At 42.7% G+C, this 10812-nt stretch overlaps 1 protein-coding gene across 1 annotated transcript; it reads left to right on the top strand.

The window, feature by feature from the left end:
- On the top strand, positions 1–6069 carry LOC310649874 (uncharacterized protein). The gene is made up of 2 exons (XM_083378703.1): positions 1–126; positions 2171–6069. Exons 1-2 carry the CDS (start codon positions 104–106, stop codon positions 2973–2975), a joined length of 828 nt encoding a protein of 275 aa, XP_083234829.1. The 5' UTR covers positions 1–103; the 3' UTR covers positions 2976–6069.
- Positions 6070–10812: the final 4743 nt, after the last annotated feature.

Below are 10812 nucleotides of genomic sequence, written 5' to 3'. Positions count from 1 at the left end.
AGGAGACATCTGAGCACTCTGACTTTCCAATTGCTGCTGCCATACAAAAAGCCAGGCATCCTTATCAGGAACTCCTTGCTATTTCCTCAAAGGTGGTTTAAAGATGGCTACATGCACCACTTTTCAGTAAGTTATTTTTTGGAATTCGTGTGAAATGTTGATGTGTTAGCCAGTCAATAATCCTTAAAAACCAGCATAACTTTTTTTTCCTGCATTTCTTAGTCTTTCTCATCCTTTTCTTAGTAATAGAGAGTTTTGTTTTGTTTTGACCCTTTGAGTTGATGCTGACTCCTGGCAACTGCTTAGAGAGACAAATTCCTGCATTTTTCTTGGTAAAAATGTCTTGCTATTGCCTGCTTCCTAGGGCTGAGAGAAAGTGACTGGTACAAGGTCACCCAGCTAGCTTTGTGCCTAAAGCAGGATTAAAATTCATAATCTTTCAGTTTCTAGCCTGATGCCTTAACCACTATACCAAACAGTCTTACAGTAATAGGAGTAGGTGAAGTGGTGGTCTGATTAATTAAAATTATAACTTTGTAAGTTGTAGTGTATATAATGTCTCTTGCCTCGTCCTGAAGACCAGATTTCCCCTATCTGAACCTTGCAGATGTGCTGGTTTATAAAGCCTATCATCCCTGACCCAAGATAATCATTGGGTTGGCCACTTTGAGATCAGAAGATTGGAATTACTGGGGCTTTATACTGACCATCATTGGTCTTCTTACACTCTTATACGTTAACCGAGTTGAAGAAGGCTTTTGGAATTGGTTTCTTCTCATCACATTAGCCTGTCCTAGCCTAGTCAAGCTTTATTTAGAGCTCTTGTTTTTGCATTTCTTCTGTTACTGATGACATGAATTTTACATGTGTGTTATATGGGCCAGACTTTAAAGGGCAAAATCTGGCTATCATGGACAGAGATGATAAGGATTATGTTTATTAAAGACAGTAAATACGTAAGTATTATTTATGGGTTTGATCAGGAGTCCTGACATTTGTAGTGTTCATAAATATTTTGTTTGGCTGTTAGGGGGTAATGCCTGCACAGATTTCCCAGAATCCTGCTGAATCACATTGCTAAGGGAAGTGAAACGAGGCAAGGCTGGTTACTTTGCTACCAGCTAAAACAGTTTGCCACTATACAGAATACATGTTTCCAGAGCTAGTGTGGCAATTAAATATGCTTAAGGTTGCAGTCTTGCTTAGCCCTATCGGTTGGGAGTTGGGACTACAAACTTTAGCTACCAAGGAAATAATCAATTGCAGTTTTGCAGCCTAATCCTGTGCTTTTTCATTCAAAGATAACTCATTTAGGTTGGGAAAATCAGATTTTGAAGTGTAGCACCCAAAATATAAATTGAAATAGTCGAGTTGGATTTATTGCCCAATCAAGTGTTCCTTAGATTGTAATCATAATGATATTTAGCTGGAGTAATCTCTACTTCTAACTAGGCGTGCACAATTTTAGGATGTCAATAGCTGAAAAGTTTAATTGACAGGGCATAAAGCACCATCCAGATTGCCCTGCTAAACCCCATTAGCAGAGTGGGTACTTTTAAACAGCCTGGATTTAAATTTTTTAAAAAAGCTAAATAAAAGTGGTTCTGAAAGCCTCTTTGGGGCAAAATGTATCCATTCCGTATTTCATTCCACTCTGCCCCCAAAGAAGAGCAAATGAGCAGAATATTTTAAGCTATCTCTCCTGTGGTGATGACACCACTTGTCATGCCACCATTGATAGCAAGGAGAGAAAATACATCTGCTCTGAGCCATAACTTGATGTAGCTTTGGTTTGATGAATAAAGTACACTTGGTAGAGATCACCACTGTTAGCAAAGTCCAAAGAAATAGTATCATGGTTTATTTTGTGGGAGATGGGAATCCAGTCTGAGAGTCTATCCAATCATAATGTAGCATTTCCCCCCCCCCGCCCATTCCAAAAGACACCTGTATTAAGATGCTAATTTTATTCACTTAAACTGCTTATTCTTGAATATTTGAATGTCAGCCACAACTATTTTAAACGTGGCTAGTTGGCTAAAATTTTAACAGATTTACCCTAAAATGTTTGTGCCTCTTTCTCTATGGCTTTTTTTGGGGTTTTTTTTAAAAAAGCTATTAGCATATCATAGGTTAATTCCTGCAGTTGCTTCTTTTTTATTTTTTACAGACTTGGTACTGTGCCCCAAGGAAATCACTCATACACTCATACAAAACCTATGGAGCTGCAGAGACATTCCAAATCTATAAGGGATCCTCATAAATTATCAGAAACATTGGATTGCCTGCAAGAACCCCAAAGCAATGTGGGACAGCACATCAAGCTGGAGATGGGGGTTGAGGGAGAAGATGTCCCCCCTTCACCTCCTAAGCTCTCTCGGCCACCAGCACCCTCTCCTAGCGGCACCCTTGTTCAGAGTTTGAATGGCTTACCGGGAACGGACAGGCGGGTACACGCTCCGGGTGTGACCTCGACAGGCCTCGACCAAGGAGAAACCTCTCGACTTGGGCGTTACCTGTTGATTGACAGTCAGGGGCTGCCATACACTGTCCTGGTGGAAGAGGGAGTGGGGACACCAGGGGGCCCCGAAGGGGGTGAGAGTGGGGGGACCTTGCGCAAGGTGTACAGCTGCCCTGTGTGCTTGCGAACATTCGAGTACCTGTCTTACCTGCAGCGCCACAGCATCACTCACTCGGAAAGCAAGCCCCACGTCTGCCGGGCATGTGGCAAAGCTTTCAAGCGCACCTCCCACTTGGAGCGCCATAAGTACACCCATTCGGGCCGGAAGCCTCATCAGTGCCCCATCTGCCAGCGCCGTTTCCGTGACTCTGGAGAGCTCTCTCATCACCAGCGGGTGCACACTGGTGAGCGGCCTTACCAATGTGAAGCATGCCACATGCGCTTCGGGGAACGCAACACCCTCCAGAGGCACATCCGCCGGAAGCATCGTCTGCAGCTCCTCCCCACACAGTAAAGACTGGCCTTTGGGGAGGGGGACTTAATTTGGCCCAAAGATCTATTTAGGAAAGCGTCATCCCAGGCTCTGCTAGCTTCCATGCATGCAACGGTAATCTTAGCCTGCTTCAATCTTCCTGGGTTTTATCGATCCAATATTCCCACATCAGTCAACACAACGACAACCTGTTCCATAGGAAAAACGTGAGCGGAGAATTTCCCCCAAGTGTGCTAAAAATTAGCAGGTGTGCTGAAAGCAGCTTGCCAAGATTTGGCATAGACCTCTTCTACTTTGACTTGCCAACGAGGACCAGGTATGATATTTTAATAGATGGTAGTGTGTGTCATGCCTGTATGTTCCTCCCCCCTCAACCTGCCAGGAAGATCCTTTCCCTTCTGCTTTGTTCCCAAGCATCACTGTTACCATTGGCCGTATAGGCAGTGCACACCTAGCATGGATACATGTCTGGACATCATTTCCCCACCACACGCAGCATAGCGTGGTTGCATTTAGCTTGGCTACTGTGTTCTGGCAGGAGCCATTTTCTCATGCCAGGCCTAAATGGCAGGGAGACTCCAACAGGCCCCGAGTAGACTTACACATACTGCATAAACACTGCCTTTATTATCTATGCCCCAAAGGCATGTTTTATCAGGTAGACTGACATTGCATGCCTGTGAATGCATTTGTAGAACTGGTATCGAAATCTACTGCCTGTTAAGCCTGGAGGTAGGCCTCCCTTTTCATGTATCCCTCAACGCAGAAACAGCCTGGTGGAAAACTAGGGCCTTCCTATCCATTCTAGAGTTTGTATCAAGCATCCAACTGGTGTGGGGAGGGATGTTAAACTGGGCAGCTCTGAGGATATCTTTTTCTTCTACATGGCGTTTCAAAGAGAACAGAGGTTTTGTCCAAGTGAATGATAGAAGAGGCTGGGGAAAAGGTCAGCTAAATTCCATAATTCCTGGGAAACAAGGATTTGACTCTCCCTTTATGACAATGCAAACATACAAAGAAGTGAGGGGAGGACTGCTTCTCTTACAGTACTGCTTTTGAAGGTAGCGGAAATGAGGAGGAATTGATGTTTCCTTATTGAGTCTCCCCCTGTTCCTCTCAAAATTCAAGCACTGCTGTAAGACGTCTCTACATTTTTTTTACAAGCATAAAACCCAGTGTGGGAACTGGGGCAGCAAAGGATAAAATATGGTATACAGGTAATCCTCGACTTATGACCGCAATTGAGCTCAAAATGTCTGTAGCTAAGTGAAACATTTGTTAAGTGAACTTTGCCCCATTTTTACGACCTTTCTTGCCACAATAGTTAAGTGAATCACTGCAGTTGTTAAGTTAGTAACATCCTTCCGAGGTTGGTAAAATGAGGACCCAGATTGTTGGGGGCAATTAAGCTGACTTTATAATAATGCCGCTGGGGGTTTGTGTGAAAGCCCTAATAAGCAGGCATATACATAGAATGAAGGCTACTGCTAAGCTTGTAAGCCGCCCTGAGTCTTCGGAGAAGGGAGGGATATAAATGGAATTTTAAAAAAAATGGTTGTTAGGTGAATCTGACTTCCCCATTGACTTTGCTTCTCAAGCTCACAAAAAGGTGATCACATGAGCCTGGGACACTGCAACCGTCATATATGTGAGTCAGTTGTCAAGCATCTGAATTTTTATCACATGACCCTGGGGATGCTGCAATGGTTGTGTGAAAAACGGTCATAAGTCATTTTTTTCACTGCCATTGTAACTGAACAGACACTACGTTAACTGTTGTAAGTTGAGGACTACCTGTATTCCTTCACTATCAGACCTGAGCACTCTCTTATTTTGAAACCCTCAATTGTTTTCCAGTAAAAACTGACATTTCAAAATTCCTTCCAAAAGATTTTCAGTTCAAACTTCAGATAGTTTAGTAAGGCAGTTCTCAACTTTCAACCACAATTGAGCTTAAAATTTCTGTGGTTAAGTGAGACATTTGTTTTGCCCCATTTCTTGCCACAGTTGTTAAGTGAATCACTGCAGTTGGTAAGTTAATAACGCGGTTGTTAAGTGAATCTGGCTTCCCCACTGACTTTGCTTTTCAGAACGTTGCAAAAGGTGATGACGTGACCCTGGGACACAGCAATGGCCATAAATATGAACCAGATGCCAAACATCTGAATTTTGATCACAGGATCATGGGGATGCTGCGAAGATCATAACTGTGAAAAACGGACATAAGTAAAATTTTTCAATGCTGTTGCAACTTTGAACGGTCATTAAGTGAACTGTTGTAAGTCGAGGATTACCTGTACTTCAGCTGTTCCCTTGTCAGGTCTAGTCTAATTTTTTTAAAAAATTTCAAATTAGCTGGTGCCATTTTAACCCAACTTTCCAGATAAGTTTGGGCCAAAACTGGTAAAGTTTGAGTTTACCTGAGAATTAGTGTTTCTAATCTCATTATGCTGGCTGGGAAATCCCATACATTTTCATTTTGCTCAAGTTGAGAAAAACTGCTGTAATTTCAAGTTAATAGCAAAAAAAAAACCCTCTCCCCACTTGACCTCAACCACCATATGTGGGCTGTAGAATCCAGGCGACCACAATACTGCAGCAAAAAATATTTATACTGCCGTCTACTGGTTGACTTGCACTACTGCAGTCCTGGTACGGTAGTTCTAAGATTGGTTTTGGAGAAATATGGGATGCTATGGTTTCCTACAATATTTTCACAGGTTTGGGGATCTGTTTCCTTGGTAGTGTGATGGATGTGAGTGAGGCTGGGGAAATAAGCAGGACAGACTGTTGTGTAGACATGTGTTGCAAGGTGTCAGATGGACTGGTATGTAGTCAGGGAGATGCTGTGGCCACATTTCCTCTCCTTCGGGGGTGTCAAACTGCTGGCCTGCAGGCCGATTGCATCTTGCGGAGGCCACGTCTACCCCAGCTCCGGCAATGTGAAAAAAGTCATGATACGTCGCAACGCGTCATGTGATGCGGTGAGTTTGATACTTAGTGTTGTATATTTGACTTAAGTCTGTTTTTTGCTCTCTCTTTTTTTAATTAAAAACCATTCTCTGGGGTTCTGGTTCATTTTCTTGTGCTGTTCAAATAAAGTCATGCTGTGTTATCTCTGTCTTGTTGACCTGTTGCCTAGAAGGGAGCCTTTTGGGTGTGGATGGGCAAAAAAATATAAAACCATGGAGTTGGAAGGGACCTTGGAGGCCTTCTAGCCGAAACTCCCTGCTCAGGCAGGAGACCTTATGCCATTTCCGTTGTCCAATCTCTTCTTGAAAACATCCAGCAATTGAGCACCCACCACTTCAGAAGAAAAGCTCTTGGCCTGATTAATTGTTCTCACCATCAGGAAATTTCTCCTTAGTTCCACGTTGGATCTCTCTTTAATGAGCTTCACCTGTTACTTTTTTGTTCTGCCCTCAGGGGCTTTGAAGAATAAGTTGTGACAGCCCCTCAAGTACTGCAAGACAGCTATCATGTCACCCTTAGTCCTTCTCTTTGTTAGGCTAGACCAGGGGTAGGCAACCTCGGCTCTTTTATGACTCATGGACTTCAACTCCCAGAATTCCTGAGCCAGCTATGCCGAGGTTGCCTACCCCTGCTCTAGTCAATTATGGACTATGGCAGGGGTAGGCAACCTCGGCTCTTTTATGACTCATGGACTTCAACTCTCAGGAATTCTGGGAATTGAAGTCCATGAGTCATAAAAGAGCCGAGGTTGCCTACCCCTGGGCTAGATCAGGGGTAGGCAACCTTGGCTCTTTTATGACTCGTGGACTTCAACTCTCAGGAATTCTGGGAATTGAAGTCCATGAGTCATAAAAGAGCCGAGGTTGCCTACCCCTGGGCTAGATCAGGGGTAGGCAACCTTGGCTCTTTTATGACTCGTGGACTTCAACTCTCAGGAATTCTGGGAATTGAAGTCCATGAGTCATAAAAGAGCCGAGGTTGCCTACCCCTGGGCTAGACCAGGGGCAGGCAACCTTGGCTCTTTTATGACTCGTGGACTTCAACTCCCAGAATTCCTGAGCCAGCATGGCTCAGCTTGGAAACCTCTCCCTTTTCCCTCAGCATGGCTGGCTCAGGAATTCTGGGAGTTGAAGTCCACGAGTACGTAGTGTTCACAACCCTCCATCATACTGTTTATCCTCATCCTTAGCATCCTTGCAGTTGCTCCAAAGAAAGCGATAAAGCATCTTTGTTGCTCTTCTCTACTCTTTCTAGGTTTTCAGCATCCCTTTTGTATTCTGGTGATTCGAACTGGACACAGAATTCCAAATGTGGCCTCACTTGTGTACTATAAAGTGGTATACTGCTTCACGTGATCTTGCTACTATCCATCTGTTGATGCAGCCCAGAATTACATTAGCTTTTTTTTTTTTTTTGGCAAGTGCAGCACACTGCTGGCCCATACTTAAGTAGGGTCCTCCAGGACTCCTAGATCCCTCTCACAGGCACTACTGTTGAGCCAGGTGCTGCCTGTTCTGTACTTGTTTTTTCTTGCCTAAGTGTAGCACCTTACTTTTTTCACCTCTAAATTCCATTTTGTTGGATAGGGGCCAATGCTCACATCTGTCAAGATCCTCCTGAATCTTGAATCTATCTTCCAAAGTGGTAGCACTTCCCCCAGCTTAGTGTTGTCTGCAAATTTGATGAATTCCCCCTCTCTTCCTTCCATCTAAATCACGGGTGTCAAACTTGCCATGTCATGTGATGTGTCACGACGTATCGCGACTCTTTTTGCATTGCTGGCAATGGGGTGGGCACAGCTTCGGTATGATGAAACCATGGGCCAGCAGTTTGACACCCCTGATCTAAATCATTTATGAAGGTGTTAAAGAGTCCTGGGTCCGTGACAAAACCATAAGGTACTCACTGCATAAGGTAAAGGTAAAAGTTCCCCCGCACATGCGTGCTAGTCGTTTCCGGTGCTCATCTCCGTTTCAAAGCCGAAGAGCCAGCGCTTGTCCGAGGACGTCTCCGTGGTCATGTGGCCGGCATGACTAGACGCCAAAGGCACACGGAACGCTGTTACCTTCCCACCGTAGTGGTCCCTATTTTTCTACTTGCATTTTTATGTGCTTTTGAACTGCTAGGTTGGCAGAAGCTGGGACGAGTAACAGGTGCTCACTCTGTTACACGGCACTCAGGATTCGACCCGCCAAACTGCCGACCTTCTGATCGACAAGCTCAGCGTCCTAACCCACTGAGCCACTGCGTCCCATCACTCACTGCATACTTCCCCCTATATAGATGTAGTTCCACTGAGTGGGGACAGTTGATCAGCCATCTGGTAGTGTATTGTCAGTTGCACATTGTTCTATCTTACCAAGAAGTAAATTGTGGTCTACTTTTTCAAATACCTTACTGAAATCCAAGTAAACAAGGGCTTTCTTAATTATGCTGGATGAACATTGACAAATCAATCAACTAGGGAAAGAAAATGTTTAGCACTCTAAACCAGCAGAGTTGCTTATTTTATGGAAACATTTCAGTTGTATTACTTTGGGGGATGCTGTAAGTGATTACAAAATGATAAAAAAAATCTTTTCATCATTTCATCATCGTCTAATGATACAAGATGGTGTTCCAGGAGGGGATGGTGGATCATAAAAACTGGCATGCCTCGAAGATCAGAGCATTCACACATTAAGAGTCTGGGGGAGGCTATAGTGAACTATCATGACTGCGGCAAAGGCCAAGGAACAGGGGAGTAGATTGGTTCCTTGGAATGTCTTTGGATAAGGAAAAGATGGGAGATGGTCCACATGTGCTCTGCCTGGCTGCTCCACTCAAACAAACTATAGGATGGATTTCTGCAGGTTTGAGTATGGAAGATGATAGGATTAGTCATCCTGATCACAACTGTGGTGAAGACTTTCAGAGGAAACCATGTTTGCAAATGCTGAGTGAGTCTGCCTTTAATCCTGAACCAAGGAAAATTTTAAGCGTAAGAATTTAAAGAGTCTGAAATAGCACGAAATCAACGTAAGAGTTTAATCTTAGAAAGTTATAAGCAGACTAAGGGGGGGAGGCAGACAAAACTGGAATATTGAAACTTTTACAATAAGATTTTAGAATTATTTATATAATACAGAACTGCTTATGGGAAATATATGCTGTTTTGCTTTTTACAAGACACAAAATAAATAATAGGTTTCAAAAACTGGACATTAGAGGAAACTAAAGATTTTAGGTAAAGGAAATATAACAGGCCTGTCAAGTTGGTTATGACAATAAAAATACTGAGGGAGACTTTTGAAGAATGGAATCAGTAGCCATTATAACAACAATGCAGTAATTATGTCTGGTTTTAAGGATAGACTATGTCCAAAAGATGTTACTGAAGAAGTGTCAGATGTAGACCAAATGTTATATTTATTTATTTATTATTTATTAGTTGAATTTATATACCGCCCTATTCCCAAAGGACTCAGGGCAGTTCACAGGGCAATTAAAACAGTACAAAAAGAATAAAATGGAATTAAATTAGTACAGGCCCACAATTCCTAATAACAGTAAAATTAAAATTTTAAAATTAATTTAATATAATTTAATATAATTTAATTAAATACTTTAAAATTTAAAATCCCTCAGTCCAGGCCAGACAATTCGAACAACCAGGTTTTTAAGTCCTGGCGAAATGAGCGAAGGTCGGGGGCAGTCTGAAGCTCCATCGGCAGTTCGTTCCAAAGGGCGGGCGCACTCACAGAGAACGCCCTCCCCCTGGGAATCACCCGCCGGCAATCTCTAACCGGCGGAACCCTAAGGAGGCCCTCCCTGTGGGCGCGCACAGGACGATGGGAAACTGATGCTGGTAGCAGGTGCTCCCTAAGGAAATCTGGACCCATGCCATATGACAAAATAGATATGGTATTGAAAGTAATTATTTAGAAAAGGGAGTTTCACTGGATCCACAAAAATACAAATACAACAGATTGGTTTTTAAAATTTAAAATGCAAATAATAAACCCAAGAGAATGACTTGGACAATTTTTCCTACTGTATGTACAGAAGAGGCTTGCTAAAGCCTTGAAGAACTCTGTACGAAGAAGCAAAGAAGAAATGAAATCCAACCCTGCAACAGTATTTGAGTGATAACGACTGATAGAAGTAAAAGGAAGGAATATAAAGTTGGTTTATTTGAGCAAGGTTAAAATATGTTGTTACTTATAGCTACCCTTCTTGGATTTTCCACTGACACCAGGACTGAAAAAAATGATATTTTATGGATATGTTTATAGATAAGTGATGGGATATGGGATAAAAAGAAAAATATCTGTAACATTCCATTCTTTGATCAGCAACCATATCGAAAGACATCAGATTAACATCAAGTTTTGGCTTGAGAGTAAAGAAGCAACGCTATGAAATTGGGATAACTAAGAACAACTTTAAACTCCCTTCATGTGTCATGAAGACATGGGCAAACATAGCCTCATAGCATGTTTACGCTGGAGCTATAAGAAGTCAGATTTGTCAGGTTTATTTTAGATATGGTTACCCTACCCTGCATAATTAAGTTTGCTGGAGGTGCAGGAAAACAGGTGCCCTCTTAACTTTCACTGTATTTATTGCACTATGAAGGTCGCTGTTGAGCTATCAGAGGTGAGCTCTGAAAATTCAGACCACCATTAGATGATGGAAGGGAACTACATTTGTAGGCCTCTTTTTGTGACCAAGTGGTGACCCTCCTGCTTGCTGCAACGTAACCCTCACACACAAATTTTAATCCTAGGAGAATTTTCGGATTCAACTGTAATTCCCCTTGCTTTATTGCTCCACTGAAAAAATACTGTATTTAAACCAGGGATGTATTTAAACCTTGGGAACTTTTAAGACTTGTGGACTTCCA

This window comes from Vipera ursinii (genome assembly GCF_947247035.1).
Source record: "Vipera ursinii genome assembly, chromosome: Z".
Classification (NCBI taxonomy): domain Eukaryota; kingdom Metazoa; phylum Chordata; class Lepidosauria; order Squamata; family Viperidae; genus Vipera; species Vipera ursinii.
The sequence above is the reverse complement of the archived record's forward strand: the minus strand, read 5'-3'. Positions and strand labels throughout refer to the sequence as shown.

Bases quoted from the DNA above. Each gene is read 5' to 3' on its own strand.
- LOC310649874 (XM_083378703.1), top strand. From the start codon at position 104: ATGGCTACATGCACCACTTTTCA. The intron at 127-2,170 runs GTAAGTTATTTT...TATTTTTTACAG, and splicing joins GCTACATGCACCACTTTTCA to ACTTGGTACTGTGCCCCAAG.